We start from the raw sequence: 24,766 nt of genomic DNA, 5'->3' as shown, positions 1-24,766 counted from the left end.
GTCCCTCCCACCCGCAACCCTCCCCTTTCCCACTCCCTCTCCCCTTCCATTCACATCAAGATTCATTTTCGATTCTCTTTATATACAGAAGATCAGTTTAGCATACATTAAGTAAAGATTTCAACAGTTTGCTCCCACACAGAAACATAAAGTGAAAAATACTGTTTGAGTACTTTTAAGATAGATCCTTTCAGCTTAGACACCAGCAGAATATAGAATACCTGTTTTCTTGTACCCTTGTCAATGTTCGGTATTACTGAACTCTAAATTTTTTTGTTGTTGCGTACCTAGTTTCAGTTGTATCTGATTACTGGCAAGGAACATCTTCATGTGTTTTTGGCTATTTTCTCCCTATAAATTACCTGTTCAGAATTTCTGCCCTATTTTACATTAGGCTGCTTTGATTTTTTTCTATTCTGATTCTATACTATTCTTTTTACATTTTGCTCAGTTAGATTTGCTTTTATATATTGTTGTGTATTTTCTCCGTGTTTGAACTCTGTATATAATCCTTTGCTATTTATTTTTCCTTTGTAATTTTATTTTTATATAATCCTTTGGTGTATATTTTTCCACATTTGTGTATCTTTTGCTTGTTACTATTTTCTATTTCTGTCTTAATTGGCATTATTTTTCCCCTTTAAATAATTGCTAGTTGCTAGGGTAAAAGTTTACTATGGGGGCTGGCGCCATGACTCACTTGGCTAATCCTCCACCTGTGGCGCCGGCACCCCGGGTTCTAGTCCCGGTTGGGGCGTCGGTTCTGTCCTGGTAGCTCCTCTTCCAGTCCAGCTCTCTGCTGTGGCCTGGGAGTGCAGTGGAGGATGGCCCAAGTGCGTGGGCCCTGCACCTGCATGGGAGACCAGGAGGAAGCACCTGGCTCCTGGCTTCAGATTGGCACAGTGTGCCGGCCGTAGTGGCCATTTGGGGGGTGAACCAATAGAAAGGAAGACCTTTCTCTCTGTCTCTCTCTTTCTCACTATCTAACTCTGCCTGTCAAAAATAAAATAAAATAAAATAAAAATAAATAAATAAATATTTGACAGATTTGCCTGTCGAGTCTTCTGGGCCTAAAATGTTCTTTGTTGGAAGGTTTTTAAATTATAATCTCAATTTCTTTTAATAGTTTATAGAACTGTTCATATTCTGTACTTATTTTTGTGCCACTGTCAGTAAGCTGTTTTTCTAGGAATCTGTCCATTCATCTAGATAATCAGATTTATTGGGAATATTAGGTAGTATCCTTTTACTATCTTTTAAGTATTTTTTTTTTTTATTTTTTTTTGACAGGCAGAGTGGACAGTGAGAGAGACAGAGAGAAAGGTCTTCCTTTTGCCGTTGGTTCACCCTCCAATGGCCGCCGCGGCCGGCGCGCTGCGGCCGGCGCACCGCGCTGATCCGATGGCAGGAGCCAGGAGCCAGGTGCTTTTCCTGGTCTCCCCATGGGGTGCAGGGCCCAAGCACCTGGGCCATCCTCCACTGCACTCCTGGGCCACAGCAGAGAGCTGGCTTGGAAGAGGGGCAACCGGGACAGAATCCGGCGCCCCGACCGGGACTAGAACCCGGTGTGCCGGCGCCGCAAGGTGGAGGATTAGCCTAGTGAGCCGCGGCGCCGGCCTATCTTTTAAGTATTTTTAAGATTTACTGTGAACATTCTGTTTTTCATTTCTGATATTATAAATATTGGTGCTTTTTTAAAAGTTATTTTTATCAGGAATATAAATTTTATTAGTCTTTTGAAAGAACCAGGTTTGTTTGTTTGCTTGCTTTATGTCTCCCTGGTAAATGTTGCTTTTTCTTCATTCTGGACACGTGTTTTCACTGGGTATAGAATTCTGGCTTGGTAATTATTTTCCTTCTGGTCTGTGAAGATAGATCCCATTATTATTTTGGTTTCCATTTTTCTCTTTCAGTCAGTCCTCTCTGAAAGTAAATTGCCTTTCCTGTGGGAAATTTTAATAATGTCTTTGTCCTTGGTTTTCTACAGGTTGGGTAAGATAGGTCTAACTTATTTTCTACCTTTTTTATTAGATTTATGAGTTTTCGTTTTGTCTTTTGTTTTCCATGCAGAAATCAGCAATGGTTATCTAATGGAATCTTTCTTTTGGTAATTGCTTTTAGTCATTCTTGTGGGGAAGAACTTACCACTCTCTGCTCCCAAGTGTTGAAAAATTTCCGTTGTGAGGTTTCTATGAAGTTAACTGTAGAGATCTAAAATGTCTTAGAGTTGTATCTCCAACTGACAGTCATTTGTTCTGGCAAGATTTGTAAGATCTTTTAATGTGGCCATTTATCTGAAATGCCTTTATTTTGTGTGAAATTCTTGTAGGTAATAGTAGAGTCTCTTTTAGGAGCAACTCTTTGATGTTTCGCTTCCATCTAAAAGGAGTTTTCTTTAATCAGATCTTATTTTGTTCCTCACCCATCTTCCAGGGCAGCACCCATGTTTTTCATGTAAGATGTCTGGTAAGGACGTGAAGCGCTGTTCTGTTGGTGCCTGCGGGAAATTTTACCATGAAGCCTGTGTCCGTAAATTCCCCACTGCCATCTTTGAATCAAAAGGATTCCGCTGTCCCCAGCACTGCTGCTCTGCCTGCTCTATGGAGAAAGATATCCACAAAGCAAGTAAAGGTAAAATAGAGCTGAAGGAAGGTACTGAGGTTTTCTTCAGGACAATGACAATGAATGTATTAAGTATAGAATTTATAACAGCATCAATCATTCCACCTCCCCAGCCCCCCGCTTACCTCTAGGTTTACTAGTTCAGCCACAATAGATAGCATGCTAAGTAGAGGTTCAGGGTCGCCTTAAGCCTTCATTTGGGACACCCACATCCCATGTTGGAGTTCCCGGTGAAGTCCCAGCTACTTTGCTTCCAATCCAGCTTCTTGCTAATGTGCCTGGGAAGCAGCAGGTGTTGGCCCAACTGTCTGCCACCCTTGTGGGAAAGCCAGATGGAGTTCCTGCTCCTGGCTTTAGCCTGACCCAGAGCTGGCTGTTGCAGCCAGTGGGAAGTGAGCCAGCAAATGGAAGAGCTCACGCACTCTCATGTTCTGTTTGTGTCTCCCTCTTTCTGTCACTTTGCCTTCCAAATGAGTAAATAAAAAAATCTTTGAAAGAGAAGTCCCTTGGGCAGGTGCCGTACAAGATACTACCGTCTCTGCAGCATCAGAACAGATGACTTTTTCTTTGGATGAAGTCTAAGTGATTATTAGTCCTGCTTTTAAGGCCATATAGGATTGGGATAACAGAGATAAATTAATAAAGAAAAGATTTTTTTCTGTAACTAGCATCAAATGGGAACCCAAAGCAGCATAGCTCCAAAAGTCTCATTCCATGTCCTGCTGATGCCTTGTTACATAGATGCCTGTGTTGACTTGTCTCTGAACAGGCCGCATGATGAGATGTTTGCGGTGTCCGGTGGCCTATCACTCTGGAGATGCTTGCATTGCTGCTGGAAGCATATTTGTGTCCTCCTGCATTCTCATCTGTAGTAATCATTCCAAACGGAGCAGCAATTCTTCTTCAGCTGTAAATGTAGGCTTTTGTTTCGTTTGTGCCAGAGGTGAGTGTCAGTGCTCTTTTCTTTCTTTTTGAGTTCTTTGGCATGTTTCCCCCTTAAAATAGAGTCTTGGCATTGGAGACCCAGGCCATCTAATGCACTCTCCTAACCAGTGCAGAGTTCTGTTCTGTTATATCCCTGAGTGAGGTGAGCATTTCCACTAACTAGTCCTTTTATATCATTAAGCATCCAAATTACTAGAATATTAATTCTCCCATAAGTTAGGATTAAAATATGCAGTTTTAAAAATAGATTTAAGTAAATTCTTACTGTTTCCTGTTTGGAGCATCAAAAGACTAATGCATTCCCTTCTGCAAACAGATCTTGTGCTCAGAGTAGGTCCTTCCCATGTCATGTTCTTTAATCCAGAACTTTGAATGGATTGAGATTGTGCATGGAAGGCGAGGCTAGTGCATTTACTTGTCACTGGTCTTTGGTGTGTTTTATCCTACTGTTCCAGCCTCGCCTTGAGGAAGGCCTTGCAGCACTCAGCACATGCAGTGGTTGAGTTAAGAGCCAGCAGTTCAGGCTTTCTTATTTTCCAGCCATTGAAACTGAACTGTGCCAAGGGATTGATCAACTAAAAGCAATCTTGTGTGCCCGCCAGGGTCAGTCAACTTGAATTCATGATTCATACAAAGCAGAACTTCTTTAGCTGGATATGATATGGGGTATCCACCTTTATGTCAGCTGTATTATAATAAAGCTTTTTTTTTTTTTTTTTGTACTATGTAAGAATTATAGAAACCAGCTGGTATTCCCAAACACTGTTTTTGGTGGTTTTTTTGCAACGTAAGTGCTAGGTTTTTTGAACTTCCCTCAGTGTGAAATACTAAAAAGGATTCTAAGGCATACAGGCCTGTTTGATTATATTTAGACTATATTGAAGATGAAAGTAGTTTTTGTTGGTTTTTTTTGCTGCTTTCTGCTTTTTCCTTTTTCCTTTAGGAAACAGTTCTTTTAATTTGGTAAAAGTTCTATAAAAATATGTTAAAAATAGTTTAGGTGGTATGTTAGATCTTACATTGTTCTGCTCTTGCATCTCTTATTTTTAAAAAATGTAACTTAGGGCCAGCGCCGCGGCTCACTAGGCTAATCCTCCGCCTAGCGGCGCCGGCACACTGGGTTCTAGTCCCGGTTGGGGCGCTGGATTCTGTCTCGGTTGCCCTTCTTCCAGGCCAGCTCTCTGCTGTGGCCAGGGAGTGCAGTGGAGGATGGCCCAGGTGCTTGGGCCCTGCATCCCATGGGAGACCAGGAAAAGCACCTGGCTCCTGGCTCCTGCCATCGGATCAGCGCGGTGCGCCGGCCGCGGCGGCCATTGGAGGGTGAACCAACGGCAAAGGAAGACCTTTCTCTCTGTCTCTCTCTCTCTCACTGTCCACTCTGCCTGTAAAAAAAAACAAACAAACAAAAAAAAAATGTAACTTAGAGGAGGCAGGCAATAACAGGCTGAATGGTAATCGTATGTCGGGAAGCCAGCTAGGTGCATTGCACACACTGCTTTCTCTGCCGGAGTTCCACAACCACATGTGGCTGGCTGCCACTGTAACGGGAAGCATTGTGTCTTTCTATACTAGAGCAATTATAGCTGTGTCCTGCCCTGAAACCTGGAGGAGGAGGTTGGAAGTGTTTCGTGCCTCATTGTAACAGGTGCCAGAAAGGATCCCAAAAGGCAGATAATTAATAAAAACTAACACTAGTACCTTTCTCATTTCCCCTTCCCTAAGAAAGTAATGAGGAGGAAATACTGAATTGCCAATTGAGTGCTTTGCTTTAGAGACTTCAGATGAGTGATAACATAGTCTCTTTCTGCTTTGCAAACTCCTTCCATTCCACCATTACTAAGCTCTTAGTTTTACTGGCAGTATATAAACATATACAACTGAGCCAACATTTTAAATATCAAGTATATAACTATTTGTGTCAGCTTACTTTGATTCTGTATTGAATAGTACCAGTATATTAACTGGTGTTTTCTTTTTTCTCTACTTCATTCATTCCCAGTAACTGGGAAAACTTTGAAACATATTTTCACTTTAAAACTGCCAGAGAGTAGTCCACTGATAGATACTCTAGCCACTCTATTAATTGCAATTTATAAGTCTTGATTAAAAATTGAGAGTAATGTAAATGGAGGTGGGGGGAACCCTGGTTTAACAACAGAATATGCATTTACCTCTTGACAGTTTGGCAATTATTCTGAATTTAGGTAACTGTATATAAGTACCTATTTAAGCCAGATTATTCAATTCTCAAATATAAGTATTTACAGAGACTTCCTTTTTAAAAAGAGACCTAATTACAATAAGTCCATACACAAAAGAAGGGCACTTAAGTCATTTATGTTTTGGTTATTAGGAAATTTAGCTTCTTTTGTTTGTTTCTTGCCTCATACATTATTTTTCTGCTGCACAGTTTTTTCTTAGTTCTTGGTTGTTGGCTATTTAAAATCTTTATGTGCATTCTTACAGACTGAGGTGTCTAGAAATCGTTTTTAGAAACGTTTTGAGATTTGGAGGAACATAGCCTATCCCCCAGGGAAGTGTGTATTCTTGAGCTTTTCCCTCATCTAGGGCAGGGGTTGGGAACATTTTTTCTGCCAAGGGCCATTTGGATATTTATCACATCATTCTCGGGCCATACAAAATGATCAGCTTAAAAAATTAGCCTGCTAGAGATGTATTGAATTTTGAGTCCCACCTGCAGTTGCATTGGCAGAGCCAGACCAAGGGAATTTTTGTGGGCCTTATACAGCTCTCAGGCTCTGATCTAGAGGGTGGTGTAAAATAAAAGTTATTTAACATTCTGTGCCTTGCTTTGTAATAGGACTTTACAATGGAGAAGTTGGGTTAGGGTTTTCTTTTAATTTTTAACATACTACTAGCAATTTACTTTGCATATTGAGTAAGTCAAACTCTATTAGCCAGTATTTGAGTGAATTTCACAGTGGGAGGTAGCAGTGATGTCCCAAGTAGATGAGTTCCTGCTGCCTACCTGGAGACCTGGGTTGTGTCCTGAGACTTCAGGGTTGTGGGCGTTGGGAGAATGGACCAGCAGGTGAGAGTATGAGTGGTCTCTCTGCCTCAAAACTAAACTTAAAAAAAAATTTTTTAAAGAAATCCATTTCGACATTCCACAGTTGCATTGGAATGGTCTTATTACCAGTTAATTCCATCCTATCATCTGGACCCAGGGTATTTCTCAATTCCATGTCAGTGTAGGGTCACATCAAATAAAGACAACACTGAAAAAGTAAATGGTAACCTTTTGAAAACAAAACCACCCCCCAACACACACACAAAATAGTCTCCAAATGAAGCTGCTGTTGTGATTTATGGTGCAAGGTCCTAGGTTTTAAAAAACTGAACAGTTACCAAGATAAATTTTCCTGGCCTCCCAGTTCCCTGGGTTTAGATGTTGTTAGAGCTGCATGTTGACCTGATCTGGGAGAAGGGGGAGGGCATCAGGGGGTGGGTATTCACAGGTGAGCCTGAGTAGATCTTGTGTTTTCCTCCAATTAGGGGAGCTGTGTTTGGTAAGCGAAAGTTGGTAATCATTTTATAACATGACAGGGAAAATTTAAATGGTTTGCATTACTTCAGTAAAGTTCAGAAAGTTATAATTTCTTTAAAATCGTGAACCATGTTGATAGGGAAGAGTTTCATTGTCTGGCATAGAAAGCTAGAATTCATTGAAGTGTTTCTCAGGATATGAGTGGGGAAAAGGAGAGACTCAGTTCTGCCTCTGTGTGCTGCTTGGTTTACTGAAGGTAGATGAGGGCTCAGGGTCTATGATGTTATGTGAATGATTCTTATTTCTAGCTAATAAGGGATGTCATTGTGTCCTTTGGTTTGTCATCCTAGGCCTTTTCAGTACTAAGGAATGCAGCTTTGTTTTCCTTAGGGGTTTTCATTGTGACTGCAAATGCCATTTACATCTTCAAATTTGGAGTGTTTTTCAGAAGAGAGGTTTGTCTAGAGAAGGCACTGCATAGCTCAGACTCCTCACCAGCTGTAGCAAGTGTTTCCACCAGATCCTTCTTTCTCTCCAGATTCTCTTGTGTCCTCCCCAGCTTTGAAGTACAGCCACGTAATAGGTGTTGGTTGATTTTTCCTCACGGAATCATGGGTAGTTTCATTGCAGCTCATCTCTTTCTGTTTGTTTCGTATAGGGCTGATAGTTCAGGACCATTCAGACCCCATGTTCAGTTCCTATGCCTATAAGTCCCACTACCTACTGAATGAATCAAATCGTGCTGAGTTGATGAAATTACCTATGATTCCTTCTTCGTCAGCTTCCAAAAAGAAATGTGAGAAAGGTAATAATCAAAATAGTTTATCTCTTTTATTTTTGCTTTTCCTTTTTTTTCTCTTTCAATGAAGGGGGGAAGTGTATGCCTGTCAAGCACCATCTGTTGCTTTTGGTAAACTCTGCCTTGTTGGTTGTGACTGTCTTCATATGGCTGCAAAATTATTTTTAAAGGGCTTAAAATAATTCCATTATTACAAATTTTTACTTAATTCTTCTTGAATAAATTTTCACACATTCCTCCTATGTAAGTTATTAAAACAGAAAGACTAGGATATTGTTCACTATAGCAGAATATTCTAAGACTTTTCTCTTTTGCCTGATACAGACTGAGGTTCGTGTTAGAAAAGAATAGATATAGTATAAGTTGTTACCTTCAAGTAAAAATAAGATCGATTTTTAAAAGAAGGAACTGAAGGTACTGATTCTTAAGAGTTTGATTTTAGAATTCTCTCATTTTGTTTTGCCAAGATGCCATGAAAACTATTTGCCCCCCTTTTAGGAGACATTGGTGGGAAGCTGGGGTAGAGGGACCCCCCAAATACTAGATGCTGGAAGGCAGCTGATGGATAACTTATCCTGAGGAAACCAAGAGCTGAATACATATTTATAATCTCCCTATTAATTTAATTTATGGAAGAAAATTTTATCTTGTGTTTAGCTTTCTGCAACCTACTTATAGTAAAGGAAAAGTTATTTAACAGTGTTACATTATTTTGGAAAGTGAGGCCTTTTCCTGTGTAAATTCCCATTATGATTATCTGGGGGCCAGGTTCAGGATCTTAAAGAAAAATCCCTTCACATCTAATATACCATATATAGATATATATGTGTGTGTGTATATATATGTATACATACTAGGTATATTTGAAATGATCCCTTTTTTTTTCATTCTTTGTGTTGCCTGTTTGATATATCTTTGCTTTTTGTCAGACATCTAAAGTGGCAACTCCTGGCTAAAAGAACGTATAAATAAGCAAGTTGATTAAAACCCATTTGAAGTATTGGAGAGAATATTGGCTGGTTTGTGTGTATGTCTGTTTGCCATTGGAATGAGATTATGTCACCTTATTGGTGATACTGCTTACTTCCAAAACGGAGATGAACCTAGGTCTACTTACTTCACAGTGCAATATATGTGATTAGTCTACTTGAGGTATTTTAGGGAATATTTTTATGCTGGCACCTTTGTGAGATTAGATTAATGACTGCTTACTTTATTTTTGGTATTCATGATTAACCTTGACATGAATTGAAATTATTTTGAGCCCTCTGTTTGCTTAGCTTGAACCATATCTTCCTCCTCTTGCATCCTAAAGCAGTTTTCTTGCATAGCACCAAGGTGGATCATTTTTATTTTAATTTTTTTTTCTATTTCCCTTGTGTATTTTTAACATCTTTATCATAATGATTTTTCACCGATGATTCTGGCTCTGTATTTCCTCTGAAATAAGACTTAAAATCAAGGACTAATCTATAACATTCAGTTTCGAGACGGCCCACCTGACCTCCACGTCAGGGCTTGTAATCACATGTGTTCAAAAGCTATTTGCAGAGAGCCATTCCTTTTCCATGGAAAATGAATAACTGTTTGACTTTAAGTCCACAGAATTTCCTATCTAGGCTTAGGGCACACAGGCAGCTAATCTCGAGATTGGAGAATTGACCCAGTGAATCCATATTGAGATCTGCAGCCAAAGGAAAAAATTCTGATGATTGAAGTTAAGCTTTTAAGCAGAGGAAATATAGTAATTTAATTCATTGCTGGATGTGTGTGGGTTTTCTTTTTGTTTTTATGTTAATCAGTTAGAAGTTTGAAAGTCTCCAAGGGGGCATGATTTTCTGGAAAACTGATAGTAAACCCTCCAAAGGTTGGAGCTGCGATTTGATAAAGTTGTATCCAGAGCTCTTAACCCTTTGCTGTGAGACACTAAATCTCAGTACACTCGTGGGTTATAGACCTGATTTTCCAATGGTTTTTTACACGAAATGCCTTTAAAATGTTTCATCTCAAGTGGTTAATGATCTCTGTCAGTTTTTGAAATGTGCATCAGAAATATCCTCATCCCCCTCACCAGATCTGTTTATGTCTTTGTATTTGAAAATAGTATATTGTTTGTCACACCTCTTTTGGTCTCAGTCAAAAGCCATTTTGTGCTTTTAAAAGAAGAAGGTTTGCTGGGAACTTGGAGGGTGCTTCTTGAGCAGGAGCTGAGTCTACACTGACCTTACTGAGCTTTGTGCTATAAAGCAGTGGTTCCCAGTGTGAAGTCAAAATGATCTCGTGTACACAAGTTTTTGTACTGTTTCAGGAAATTAACAGACTAAGACTGCATGGGTTTGGCTATGATTTTTAACAACTTAAGATGATGACTCTAGTTTTGTTATTGACCAGAATCTCCAACAGTCACATATTTTTGGTTAATAAAAATAGAAATTGTTACTTTTAAATGCAGATTATTGTGGTTGCTAAAATATTTGAAAACATGTGGATACTTGAGCAAGGGAAAACTGATCCTTAATGATGGAAAAGTTACAAACCACTGCTGTATAGCCTGTTTGACTTCCTTAATTTTCACTGAAAAGGGAATGATTATGCAATCACTGATTTGAGAATCTTCATTCCTTTTGCTTTATTATATTCTTTTATGGAAAGATAAAAGTACTGATCAACCCATTGGCTGTTGCCCTGTTTTCGTTCTTGCTAATTTTATCATAAAGGGATTTAGTTAACTGTGGCATTGGATTAAAATACAAAGAACTGTCGCTTGTCTGCTTTGCTTGGAAGAAGAAAAGTTGCTACTCACTACTTTGAAGAGCCCACCCTCAGGCTCCTGACTCTAAAGATTGTGTGCAGCTATTTTGTCCTTTGTTGAGAGTCTGCATTGCTTGCTAGACTGATGCTGCAAAAGCTCACATTTTAGAGGAGCGGAGAATAGTAGTGTTTTTGATACCACTGAAGAGCTCTTGAGTTCTGGCTGCTGAAGCCCTGAAAAAGAATTAATATGTTCCTTCGCTTTCTATTTTAATCCATCTCTCTAGATGCGACTCAATCCCTTTGTTATTTTCCCCAATTTGAATCAGATTCAGTGTGCTTGTAAGATAACATTCTCCTTTTCCTTTCTTTGTCTCTCTCCTCTGCTGTCAATTATTAAGACTGTTTATTTGTTTCAAGGTGGAAGACTGCTCTGCTGTGAGTCGTGCCCAGCGTCCTTCCACCCGGAGTGCCTGAGCATAGACATGCCAGAAGGCTGCTGGAATTGTAATGACTGTAAAGCTGGCAAGAAACTACATTACAAGCAAATTGTTTGGGTCAAATTGGGAAATTACAGGCAAGTTTTTCAAGGGCATAGAGGAAGTATTCAGTCATGATTCAGTCTAAGTTCAGAATCTGGATACAGTGTGGCCAGAGGATGGCTGGAACAGCACAGACCTGCCTCCTTGAAAAAGGAAGAGAAAGGAAATATGTTTGAGTCTGCGTTTTTAGGGGGCTGGGAAAGTGATATCATGGTTAATTTTTCTTTTTCATTGACTGACTTGTTTTTGAGCACTGAAAGCTGTTCCTCCCAAATAGCCTATTACTAGCTTTGGGAGTAAAAGGCCATGTGGACAGTGGAGGTAATGTTTTCTTTGTATCTTAATTAGGCTTCTATTGATTTCTAATTTCTAGTAAGATCAAGTTTGGCCAGAATAGCTTTCTTTACCCTAAATCTGGCCTATTTTGTTGTAGCTAGAAGCAGTAAACTGTGTTGAGAGAGAGAGCTTTCTTAGAATTTAAAGAGAGAGATTATTCCATTAAGAGCTTTTAGTTCTTAGGGGAATGAAGTAAGCAGTATGTGTGATTGCCATTATTTTAATAAAACTTTCTCCTTTAAAGCTTTTAACAAACCTTTACCAAATAGGAATATTGGTATATTTATAAAAGGGCATGTATTTATCATTTTTCTAAGAAAAAAGATACTACTCAAGATAGCACAAAAGACGTGGATGTTTGTTTGGCCTTGAGGTTACAAAGTCCATGCCCCACTTCAGAATACCTGAGTTAGACCCCTGGTTATGGGTGCTGAGTCCAGCTTCCTGCTAATGCAGACCTGGGAGGCTCTGTTCACATGAGGGACTTGGATGAAACTCCTGGCCCAGCCCTAGCATTACAGGCATCTGGGGCTCTTTCTACCCGTGTCTCTCTCTGGATGTCTGGCTGATTGTCTCTGCCTCTCTGCTTCTCAGTTTTGTTTTTTTAAAGATTGATTGATCGATTGATCAATTGATTGACTGATTTGAAAGCATAACAGAGAGAGAGGGAGAGAGAACTTCCATCCCCTAGTTCCACCTCCCAGATGGCTGCAGTGGCTGGGGTTGGGTCAGGCTAAAATCAGGAGCCAGGAGCTTCATCCAGGTCTCCACATGGATGTCAAGGACATGTCCATTTCTTAGAATACCCTGAAGCCAGTGAAAAGGCAGGTTTGTTGTAGTAATATGGGAAGATCTCCATAATACACAGTTGAGTTCAAAAGGCATCTTAATATATAGTATGTATCTGTATGTTTACATAATTTTTTAAAATTATAGTTCCATTTACAATATGTTTTTAATACCTGGAAAGGAATATATATAATGTTCATGGTGTCAGGGATAAAATCATACAGGGAAGCATTTTCACTTTTCTATTACACATTTCTCCATTGTTTTCATTTTTTTAAAAAATTTTACTTACAATTAATATAATTGTATGCATCTTGGGTACAGAGTGATGTTTTGATATGTTGTAATGTTTAATTTAAGCATGTACTGTGTTCATCATTTTAAAAAATGTATACCTGCCAGGGGCAAGGAAGGCTACACGATTCAGTTGTTAAGACATTGTGTAAAGCCGGCGCCGTGGCTCAATAGGCTAATCCTCCACCTTGCGGCGCCGGCACACCGGGTTCTAGTCCCGGTCGGGGCGCCGGATTCTGTCCCGGTTGCCCCTCTTCCAGGCCAGCTCTCTGCTATGGCCAGGGAGTGCAGTGGAGGATGGCCCAGGTGCTTGGGCCCTGCACCCCATGGGAGACCAGGAAAAGCACCTGGCTCCTGGCTCCTGCCATCGGATCAGCGCGGTGCGCCGGCTGCAGCGGCGGCCATTGGAGGGTGAACCAACGGCAAAGGAAGACCTTTCTCTCTCTGTCTCTCTCTCTCACTGTCCACTCTGCCTGTCAAAAAAAAAAAAAGACATTGTGTATAAGAATTATCTAAAATAGTGTAAAAAGCCTTCACACATTCCAAAAACCTTCAGGGTATTTTTAAAAATTATGAATATGAAAATATCTTTGACTAGATTTAATTTTAACACTTAACTACTTTTTTCTTATTTATTTATTTATTTGAAAGGCAGAGATACGGGCCAAGGGGCAGAGACAGAGAGGGAGATCTTCCAGCTGCAGGTTCATTCCCCATATAGCTGCAATGGCAGGAGCTGGGCTGATCCAAAGCCAGGAGTTTCTTCTGGATCTCCCACGTGGGTTCTGGGGCCCAAGGACTTGGGCCATCTTCCGCTGCTTTCTCAGGCCCATTAGGAGGAAAGTAGATCAGAAATGGAGCAGCCAGTACTCAAACCAGTGCCCACATGGGATGCCAGCACCACAGGCGGTAGCTTTACCCAGTATACCATAATGCTGGCCCCAGTTGCCTCTTAAAAAAGCCAAATCAATGTTCCAGTGCAGTTCATAGCTCAATGAAATTTTTTATCTTGTGTTTTACAAAGACTTCCATCCATGAACTAATTCTTTTTTTTGAAAGGCATGTGATAGAGGGAGAGACAGAGAAGAGATCTTCCATCCACTGGTTTATTCCCCAAACAACCAGAACACTGGGGCTGGGCCAGGCGGGAGCCAGAACCCAGGAGTTTCAGCTGAGTCTTCCATGTGGGTGCAGGGGCCCAAGCACTTGAGCCATCTCCCACTGTTTTCTCAGGCACATTAGCAGGGAGCTGGACTGGAAGTGGAGCAGCTGGGACTCAAGCCAGCCCTCCAGTATGGGATGCTGATATCATAAGCAACAGTTTAACTTGCTGCACCTCAGTGTCAGCCCCTGAACTAATTCTTAATATGTTTCTTTCCAGTGAGGCCCATCGGGCCACTTGATACCGTTTGTTTTCTGTAACTAGTAACTTGGTGTGTGGCTTCCTGGGGTGAAGTGTAAGGATCCAGAACAATCCCTAGCAGAAGCGTGCCTCTTCATAACTGACCCTTGTGGCTGCAGTCATTGAGTGCATATTTAGCTTCCTGAGAATAGTTTTGAAACAAATAAACAATTCCTAGCTTGTCTTGAGGGTAAGCCAAATATCAATCACGTAAAATACAGTGGTTTTTGTTTCCTTTTGATGAAGCATGGATTCTTGCCCAGGCTGTTAATTCTTGGATTGACAGCACGAAACCTTTCAGATTCACGTTCTGCAGCATAAATCTGGGAGTGCAGCCATGTCATCATTTATCTTCTAAATGATGAAATTATAGTTTTATTAGGCATATGTAGAACAAGAGCCTGGAAAGCTTATGGACAAGCACATCGGCTGTTCTCTGCTGTTGGTTGGTTTTACGGCTGTTCCCACAGGGACCCACAGGAAGCTCACTGACGTTGGCCACATTCTCTAACCCTCGGCTTCACCCTTCGATTCCTGATGTACGATTGCTAGAAACTGTCCCATGTGCCCCGCAGATGGTTTCCTTTCATGACAGCTGTAGTAGTCATCATAGACACTGGAATACTTAAAATTCCATCCTGCCCCCATTCCTTATTTGTGATGATCTAAGACGAATTAGGTTCCTCTGCAATACAAACTGATAGAACACCTAGTACATTTGACCAAGAGGTATGTACCCTGGTTGATTAGAGATTCAGAAAATGCTGATTTGAATGTATAGTATCAGTTCATTCTCAAAATGATTTCTTTAACTACCAGGATCAAAACTCGGTTTGTAATGGCATAGGTAACACTCCAATTTTTGAGTTGGGTAGTAGTATTTATTGTTATACTTAATTTTCATGATATATTTATTTTACAAGATTCAAATATTTTTAAAGAAACTAGGTCAGTTTAGAACCCACTTTGTTGAGTCTCTACTCCCTATTTTGTCCATTAATATGTTAAGTAGTAAATTGTATGTGTCTGGTTTGGGTGCATTAAAGCTAAGGTATTTTGTGTTTTTTTTTAAAGTCTCAGTGACAGTTGCTCATTGCAAAACCCATTCTTTTCCTCCTGCTGGTCTTGTGAATGATGGGATTTTTCCTCTTCCTCTAAACCTGCTTTTGTTTTCAGATGGTGGCCAGCAGAGATCTGCAACCCCAGGTCTGTGCCACTGAACATCCAGGGCCTTAAGCATGACTTGGGGGACTTCCCTGTGTTCTTCTTTGGTTCCCATGACTACTACTGGGTGCACCAGGGCAGAGTGTTCCCTTACGTTGAAGGAGACAAAAGCTTTGCTGAGGGACAGACTAGTATCAACAAGACCTTCAAAAAAGGTACGTTGGCTGACAGTTTCAGGTTCAAAGCTGAGACTGCACGGTTCATTTCTCAGCGTCTCCTAGCTTGCCTGTGGCCTGTCTCTGCTGTTAAAGACTCCTCACCACATGTTTGGATCCTGCAGCCATAAACTTCCAGTCACGTTAGAACCAGGTGTGAGGTCCGTTCCAGCGCGCCGGAATGTGGAAGGAGTTGCGTCAGTGATCTTTCTGTAGTCAGAGAGTCTTCCGGGAATAGTCTTCTTAATTGAGTTCTCTTGCCGCAGTGGAGTGGTAAAACTTCCCATGAAGAGCCTTGCAAATGCTTTTGCAGTGAGTTGCCAGGAAGTTTGGCTTCGTAAGAGCAAGATGAACTCCAGTCTGTCTAGTGCGAGGTGAGACCGTGGAGGTCTCTGATGGCTGAGGCAGCGGCACACACGGACCAGTGGTCAGTGGGTGAGGGTCAGTGTCCTTGGTGCCCTCTCATGCTTGGAAATGGTCATTTCTGGAACAGAATTCAAAAGCTCGGGTTGGATGCAGAGCACCACCCTGACAGTTTCTGTTTCTATTTGGTATTTATATACTCTGTTTGGTCTTGTTGGCAGCACTGGAAGAAGCTGCAAAACGTTTCCAAGAATTGAAAGCACAAAGAGAAAGTAAAGAAGCACTAGAGATTGAAAAAAATTCAAGAAAACCTCCTCCTTACAAACACATCAAAGTGAGTCTTCTGTGAAAACATTTGTGTTCCATAGACTGCACAAGATGCACTCCTTCCTTGGTAGTTACTTGGTAGTTCTAAGCTTTGACTTAGAAAACGTTTGCTGGTTGTTGCCCAGACCTTATAAAACAGGCCGAGCTTTTGTTGGCAGCATCGTGGATAGCATGGATGCTGTGCGGTGAGGGCTGGGTCTCTGCCGGCCTCTGGGCCTGGGAGCAGGACGTGTTCTTTTTCTGCTGGGTTATCCTGCAGTGAGAGGACACGGGGCGCCCTCAGGCCAGCGCAGTTTCCTGTTTATCACCTAGTGGGAGGAGAGAGACACAGGGTGAACAGTGAGAATTCACATCAGGCTTTGATGTGTCTGTCAGCTGAGGAGAGTTATTACTCTTATTCGAGGGGAAACTAAGACATGGAGGCTTTCCCAAAGCCACATCACAAGGCAGTAGCAGAGACAGGAAAAGCATGGACGTGTCCCGTGTTTGTAAACAAAATGCTGATAGATCACTCACCTCTGCCTGCCTCCCTCATTTACGCCCTTGTCTGCTAGGCCAACAAAGTCATCGGCAAGGTGCAGATCCAAGTTGCTGACCTGTCAGAGATCCCCCGCTGTAACTGCAAGCCCGCTGATGAGAACCCTTGCGGCTTGGAGTCCCAGTGCCTCAACAGGATGCTGCAGTATGAGTGCCACCCGCAGGTGTGCCCAGCCGGAGAGCGCTGTCAGAACCAGTGCTTCACGAAGAGGCTGTACCCCGACGCAGAGATTATCAAGACAGAGCGCAGAGGCTGGGGCCTCAGGACCAAAAGGAGCATTAAGAAGGTAGCACGGGTGGGGATGGTGTGGGGTGGGGTCCACCAGAGCGTGGCCTTCTCAGGGCTGCTTCCCATAGGGTGTAATTGTAGGGCAGGAATAGAAAGGGATTTATGGCCCTGTTTTGAGACTTTCCCTGTTGAGAGTTTGCCACTTCTTGAGCAAAGAAGTCGTAGGAAGAGGAGAGTAATCAAACGGACCTGATGAAGGGGTTCCTGTGATCATTCATATAAAGGAAAAGGGTCTTTGGTAATTTTCTCTTTGAAATCTTTGCTTTTTACTTTTTAAGCAAAACGATTTAAAGGTATTAATGAAAGCAAAGTAGTCAAGTGAAGAAATGTATTCCCAGGGGTGGATACTGTGTCGCAAAGGGTTAAGCCAGCATTTGGGATGCCTGCATTCCATATGGGAATGCCTGGTTCCAGTCCAGACTACTCTGCTTCCTGATCCAGCTTCCTGCCGATGTGCCTGGGAGGCAGCAGTGGTGGCTCAAGTAACTGGGTCCCTGCCACCCACGTGGGAAACCCTAATTGAGTTCCAGGCTCCTGGCTTCTGCCTCTCCCAGCCCCAGCTCTTGGGGACACTTGGGGAGCACAGCAGATAGATGATAGCCGCCTTTCCCATGTGATCTCTCTCTCTTTGGTTCTCTTTCTCTGCTTCTCAAATAAATAAATAAATATTTAAGGAGTGTGCTTGGGGGCTGGCATAGTGGGTTAAGCCACTGCCTGCAGTGCCAGCATCCTATGTGGGTGCTGGTTCAAGTCCTAGCTGCACCACTTCTGCTTCAGTTTCCTGCTAATGCACCTGGAAAAGCAGCAGAGGGTGGCCTCAGTCCTTGGGCCCCTGCACCTACATGGGAGACCCAGAAGAAGCTCCTGGTTGCTGGCTTCGGCCTGATCCAGCCCCAGCCATTTCAGCTATTTGGGGAGTGAACCAGCTAATGAAAGACCTGTCTCTGTCTTTCTCCTCACTCATCCCCTCTGACTCTGCATTTCAAAGAAATAAAATAAATCTTTAAAAAAATAAAAAAGAATGTACTTGGATACAAATTAACAAACCAAAAGATTTTGCTCCATCATCAGAATCCATCAGCCATGAAACCATAGCCAAGTCTCTTCCGTTTCCTCATCTCTAAAATGGGCATGCACTAACAGTAACAGTCCTTGCCCTACATAATTACAGGCTGCTGCAAGTCTCAGATTATGTATGCAAAAGCAATTGGAAAATGTATGCTTCAAGAGAATTTTTTTTAGATTTATTTTATATTTATTTGAAAGGCAGAGTTATAGAGAGAGGAGGGGGGAGAGAGAGAGATCTTCTATCCACTAGTTCACTCTCCAATTGGCCTCAACAGCCAGGACTGGGCCGAGCGAAAGCCAGAAGCCAAGAGCTTCTTCCAGGATTCCCATGGGGGTGCAGGGGCCCAAGGAAGTGAACCATCTTCTGCTGCTTTCCTAGGCGCATTAGCAGGGAGCTGGAACTGGGGCAGCCAGGTCTCGGACTGGCACCCATTTGAGATGCTGGCATTGCAGGCAGAAGCTTAATCTGCTACGCCACAATACCGGCCCCAAGAGAATTTCTCAAACCATTCTTTTTGCTTAACATAAGAAATGCATGCCCATTGTAGAAAAAAACTTCAATGCAAAAAAGTTGGAAGAAAAATGAAAATGTCCAGTAAATCCTCCTTTTCAGTGTCTCTCCAAGTTTAGAATGCCTCGAATCTGCTGTGGTCCTTGTTAAAAGTGTTTTGCTGAATTAGATTATCTGGCACAGCTGTGGAATAACCTCTGTTTATTTATTTATTTACTTTTATATTTATTTACTTGAAAGGCTAGTTTACTCCCCAGTGGCCACAACAGCTGTGGCCAGGCCAAAGCCAAGAGCCTAGAACTGCATCCAGGTCTCCCACATGGGGGCAGGCGCCCAAGCACTTGGGCTGTCTTCCGCTGCCTTCCCAGGCTATCAGCAGAGAGGAGGATCAGAAGTGGAACAACTGAGACTCAAACTGGCACTCATATGGGATGCTGGCGTTGCAGGTAGAAGCTTAACCTGCCTCAACTTCAAACCCTTATAACCTGTATTTTTTTAAATGAAAGACTTATCTTACTGATTTTAAAGGCAGAGTTAGAAACAAAGACAGAGATCTTCTCTCCACTGGTTCACTCCCCAGATGGCCTCAATGGCTGGGTCTGGGCCAGGTTAAAGCCAGGAACCAAGTGCTTCATCCAGGTCTCCTACATGAGTAGCAGGCGCCCAAACGCTTGGACTGTCTTCTGCTGCTTTCCCAGGGGCATTCTTAGGGAGTTGAATTGGAAGTGGATCAACTGGGACTTCAGCTGGTGTCCATATGGGATGTGGGCATTGCAGGCAGTGGGCTAACCCCCCTCGCCACAACACTGACCCCTAACCTGTATTTTAAAACAGGTCCCTTCCCCAGCCCCCCAGCCCCGTGCTTCCTTGCCTTGAGCCAGCTGCTCTATAGAACTTGGAGGTGCACTCACTGGAAGCAGGTGGAGATAGTGGGAATTTAAACTATTGTTGACATTTTTCCACCTTTAAAAAAAATCACTTTTGTAATTAAAGAAAAAAAAATCTAATGCAGGAACATCAAACAATACCAAAAAAGTTAGTAGAGTGAAACTCCTCCTTCATCCCTTCAGTTCCTGTTCTCCTCGGCCTTTTAGAATTTTTCTCTGCAATGACAAACACAAATAACACATCTCTGCACTCTGCAGTTTTAGGTGTTGTTAAACAAATGCTACCACACATACACTGTCCTTCCATCTAAACAAGATGTCATAAGTACACTTCTGTGACAGTATGTATGGAGGTCTCATTCTTTTTGACAGTTTCACTATAGTCCATAGTAAAATGAGCATAATTTACCCATTCTCATGGTGTGTGTGTGTGTGTGTGTGTGTGCAATGAACATTCTTCATTGTCTGCCAGTTTGCTTAGTTTGAAATTCATTCATTCAGTACACATTTGTTAAGCTGCTTCTATGTGCCTGGAACTATTCTAGGTACTTAAAAAATAATAAACAAGACAGGTAAATTCTTACTTGTGTATCTGCTAGAGGAGAAAGACGATAGATAGAATTTTGAGTCCTGCTAAATGCTACAAAGGAGAAGAAACCTGTGAAAGGCGGTGACAAGGCTTGCTGTGTAAGTGATTGGTCGAGGAGGGCCTGAGGCAGTGCCCTGAATGTGTGCAGTGGAAAGCTTGCAGATCTGTAAGGGAGAGGACCTTCCAGAAGGAAGGAAGAGCAAGTACAAGTGCTTCTGCATGCTCCAGGGACAGCGAGGAAGCCCCCAGAGAAGAGTGACACAGAGGGGTGGGGTAGGAAAGGAGGTGAGAAGGGTAGCGAGGCCCAGATTGTGTGGAGCATATGGGCCATGGGATGGGAAACTGCTGGAACACTTTAGTGTGCAGTGATGGGCTCTCACTTGATGTGTCTGTCAGCTGCTGGTGCCTGACAGTATCGCCGCACAGGTGGCAGCTGGAAACATAACACACATTTTTATTGTCTCACAGTTTATAGGGTCAGGAATCCGGGCAGTGCTTAGCTGGGTCTCCTACTTAGGGTCTCGCAGGTTTCTGTCAAGGTGTGCACCAGGGCTGGGTTCGCATCTTCTGACTCACTGGGAAGGATCCGCTTCCCTGGTGGCATGATTGTCGGCAGCACTCTGCCTTGTAGCTGTAGGTCTGAGAGCTTCAGTTGTTGTGGGCTGTGTTTGTTGTTCTTGCTGTTGGTCAGCTTCTAGAAGCTGCCTGCAGTTCCTTGCCTCAAGGGGTTTCCAACATCGCTGCTTGCTTCCAGCCAGCAGGGGAGAATCACTCCAGCAAGACAGATACATAGAGTTTTGTGTGTCACACATCCCATCACCTTGGCCGTGTTCTGTTGGTTAGAGGCCTCACACATTCAGCGAGAGGGGATCAGTTACACAATGGCATGAACAGCAGAGTCTGTCTGCCGTGCCTGGGTTTCAGGAGGGTGTGTGGTGTGCCCATTATAGTAGGGAGAATTTAGAAGAAGGGGAAAGTGATACAAAGGAGACAGTTGGAGTGGCCCTGGATTGTAGGTAAATAGGAGTGAAGAGGCTGAACTTACAGTATTTTAAAGATAGAACAAGAGGTTGGCACTCGTGGCTAAGCCTCTGCCTGCAGCACTGACACCCCTATAGGTGCTGGGTCATGTCCTGGCTGCTCTTCTAAGCCAGCTCCCTGCTTATGGCCTGGGAAATCAATGGAAGATGATGGCCCCTGAACTTGCGTGGGAGATCTGTAAGAAGTTCCTGGCTCCTGGCTTTGGATTGGCCCAGCTCTGGCTATTGCAGCCATTTGGGGAGTGAACTAACGGATGGAAGACCTTTCTCTCTGTCTCTCCCTCTTTCTGTCTGTAGTTCTACCTCTCAAATTAAAAAAAAAAAAAAATGGGATTTACTGTTGCATTGGTTATGTGGATTGGGGTCAAATGTCCACAACACTTAAAATATTATATAATGCAAAAAGTGATATTAATGCTGTACTTATCACATACTTTTTAAAAAAGATTTATTTATTTGAAAGAGTTACAGAGAGTGGGGCAGACTGAGAGAGGGATCTTCCATCCACTGTTTGACTCCCCAGATGTCCACAATGGCCGGGTCTGAACCAGGCCAAAGCCAGGAGCCAGGAACAACTTCTGGTTTTCCCACAAGGGTGCAGGGCCCATGTACTTGGGCTGTCTTCTGCTTTTCCCAGGGATCCAGATCGGAAGTGGAGCAGCCAAGACATGAACCAGCACCCATAAGGGATGCCAGCATCGCAGGCGGTGACTTAACTTGTTAAGCCACACGCCGGCCTCACACATACATTTTTTTGCTTTGGGTGTTTATGAAGCCATCTGAAATCTATCCAGTTTAGTATTATAACACCTTTAAATATTAGTCACACTGATTCTAAAATGTATTCTAAAGTATAATTTACCAAGTTAGTGATGTCAAGAGAAAAGAAAATGCAGTCTGGACTTTTTTTTTTTTTTTTTTTTTTTTTTTTTTTGCCCTTTGAGGGATTGCTGATGTAAGACAATTGGTCTTTTACAAGATAGCTACAGATACACAGTCATTGGAAAGCATAATCATAAGGACAAGAAGGATTCTTGGTTCATTTACGGGAAGGAGGCCAAAATGGGATTGAGTGACCATGGTCAGTCACTTATTTTCACACACACCAGATTCCTGAAGGTTCATGCCAGAAGTAAACAGAGACTTATGTTGGGAAGTGGGTTCTTTCTGAGAAATGTTTTAATGTTAAAAATCAGATTACAGCCTTTTTGTTGCAGTCCTTACAGATCTCTACCATTTTTTAGGTTCTTTTCTTTTTTTTTTAAGATTTATTTATTTATTTGAAAAGCAGAGTTAGAGGCTGGCGCCGCGGCTCAAAAGGCTAATCCTCCACCTGCGGCGCCGGCACACCAGGTTCTAGTCCTGGTTGGGGCACCAGATTCTATCCCGGCTGCTCCTCTTCCTGTCTAGCTCTCTGCTGTGGCCCGGGAAGGCAGTGGAGGATGGCCCAAGTCCTTGGGCCCTGCACCTGCATGGGAGACCAGGAGAAGCACCTGGCTCCTGGCTTCGGATCAGCACAGTGCGCCGGCCACAGCGGCCATTGGGGGGTGAACCAATGGAAAAAGGAAGACCTTTCTCTCTGTCTCTCTGTCTCTCTCTGTCCACTCTGCCTGTCAAAAAAAAAAGAAAAGAAAAGCAAAGTTAGAAAGAGGAAAGACAGAGATCTTCTGTCTGCTGGTTCACTCCCCAAATGGGTACAATGACCAGGGCTCTTCCAGGTCTCCCACATGGATGCAGGGGCCCAAGGACTTGGACCATCCTCGGTTGCTTTCCCAGGAGCATTAGCAGGGAGCTGATTGGAAGTGGAGCAGCTGGGACTTGAACTGGTGCCCATAAGGGATGCTGGTACTGCAGACTGTGGCTTTAACCCTGTGCACCACAGCGCCAGCCCCTGAATTATTTAGTTTGTTGTTTTTGTTGACAGCAGTATCCACAGTTAAAGGCTGTAAATCCACCCAGGAACTCTTTGAGGCTATAGATCTGTCCCTTCTAGGGTTATTTCCATCTCATTTACAGTGGTGTCCAGCTTATGAGACTTGCATACCTCATATCTGATATCAACACTCCTGTATTCACTCATTTTCAGAGCTGGAAATACAAACTATATAATCTATATAATAGATGGTTATAGAGCTTTTAAAGCCACAAGACCATGTCTGCAAATGCAGTCTCACCTTGAGTCGCAATGTGTGAAAAAAAATGAAGTGGAGCTGATTTGGTTGAAATTCTCTCTGTTTCCTTGACACTGCCATGAGGTAGGGGAGCATACTTCTGGCGGGTGGCCGTGCCGCTGAGGCAGCCATACCATGCACTTGTGCTGACGTTGTCCACGGCTGGAGGCAAAGTCCAGCCTGGAGGGAGGTGGGACCACTGAGGCCGTTGGCACGTGCTACACAAATGGACAGGACTGCCTGTGTCCTCCCTGAGAAAAAGCTAGAAGAGAAAGTGGAGAAAATAACTGTTCCGTGTCTGGTGTAGCAGCGAGAGATGAAACATTGTCCCTTTCCTAACTTAATTCTTTGTCACAGCTTGGACAGTAAGTAAAACTGGGGGAAGCAGTCCGAGGTGTTTGTGACCACTCCTGGCTGACACAACACACACATGCAGCTGTGCCAGTGCAAGGCAGGCTGTACTCACCCGTGTCTCACCTCTTCATAGAGGAGTAATGATCTGTTTTTATCAATAGAGGAAGCCCTGTGAACGTACGTGTGTAGGAACACTGGCTTATGTTCTTGGAGAAATAACCAAACTCAGAGAATAGGACTTAGTGCTTCTCTTCTGATATCTGCTGTCAGCAGTTCTGGGACCTAGCAGCTACTGAAGAAAGGAGTCATGGGCGAGATGGTGCAGAGATCTGGCAAAGTAACCAGAGTCACAGGAGCTGTGGAGAGGGCATGACGAAGGGGGCAGGGGTGGGAGACAGTGGGACAGAAGTCTATTTGTCAGGACGTTCCTTTCCCTCCAGAGTCTACTGACAACAGTGACAAGTGTCGTCCTGGGTTGAGTCAGTAATGCTTTTGAGGTGAAAAGCTTAGTGATTATACAACATACACACAAACTTTGACATGTAATATTCACTCTTATTTTGAAAGGAGATTCACTGTCCACCTACTCAGACAGCTAACATGAAAAATAACGACAGCACCAGCATAGCTCAAGAGTTTTTCAGATGGTTTCATACTGTGGTGGCACAGCACAGCACTGGAGAGCAGATGTGTGGTCACCAGGGGCGGAGATGGGCTGAGGACAGGGTGACGATAGAGCAGTGACCAGGGGTGTCTGTGGTAAAGGACAGCCGTGCTGCCTGATGGTGCCCCAGCGGGTAAACACGTGGAGCTGCACGCACACACACGAGCCCGTGTAGCTTGGTGCAGCGTGCAGCCTGGGTGTGCCTGTGCATTTTCCTGCTGGTGGGACCCACTGGTTTGCTGCGGTGCTGTCCTCCTGGGAGATGCCACCACAGGCAGAAAGGGAGGGAAGGGCATGAAGATCTCCCCTGGCCCACCTTCGCAATTTCCTGTGAATACGATGACTCAAAAAAATGTTAAACAAAAGCAGCTCATTTGTTTCAGGTACAGATCCTTCCGAGGTCTCACCCCTAACCTTCTAAAGCTATAAACTAGTAGACTTCTTTTTTTTTTAAGATTTATTTATTTATTAGAGAGGCAGAGGTAGAGAGAGACAGAGACAGAGAGAAGTCTTCCATCCACTGGGTCACCCCCCAAATGGCTGCAACCATCCTACTGCTTTCCCAGGCCATAGCAGAGAGCTGGGTCAGAAGTGGAGCA

The 24,766-nt window shown here is 43.1% G+C and overlaps 1 protein-coding gene across 7 annotated transcripts in view; it reads left to right on the top strand.

Annotated features, from left to right (window-relative positions):
* The window catches only part of NSD3 (nuclear receptor binding SET domain protein 3), a 129,973-nt gene that overhangs the window by 94,519 nt on the left and 10,688 nt on the right, over window positions 1-24,766 (top strand). For 4 of the 7 annotated variants that reach the window (XM_051832336.2, XM_017350355.3, XM_051832337.2 and 1 more), the window contains exons 13-19: window positions 2,434-2,631; window positions 3,392-3,565; window positions 7,734-7,880; window positions 11,046-11,202; window positions 15,165-15,367; window positions 15,952-16,064; window positions 16,612-16,881. In XM_051832336.2, coding sequence (XP_051688296.2) covers window positions 2,434-2,631; window positions 3,392-3,565; window positions 7,734-7,880; window positions 11,046-11,202; window positions 15,165-15,367; window positions 15,952-16,064; window positions 16,612-16,881 — 1,262 coding nt within the window. Of the gene's footprint in view, window positions 1-2,433; window positions 2,632-3,391; window positions 3,566-7,733; window positions 7,881-11,045; window positions 11,203-15,164; window positions 15,368-15,951; window positions 16,065-16,611; window positions 16,882-24,766 lie in introns of those variants that run through there. The other 3 variants (XM_070068551.1, XM_017350356.3, XR_011386371.1) reach the window with 2 other exon arrangements.

This window comes from Oryctolagus cuniculus, chromosome 2, assembly GCF_964237555.1.
Source record: "Oryctolagus cuniculus chromosome 2, mOryCun1.1, whole genome shotgun sequence".
Classification (NCBI taxonomy): domain Eukaryota; kingdom Metazoa; phylum Chordata; class Mammalia; order Lagomorpha; family Leporidae; genus Oryctolagus; species Oryctolagus cuniculus.
The sequence above is the reverse complement of the archived record's forward strand: the minus strand, read 5'-3'. Positions and strand labels throughout refer to the sequence as shown.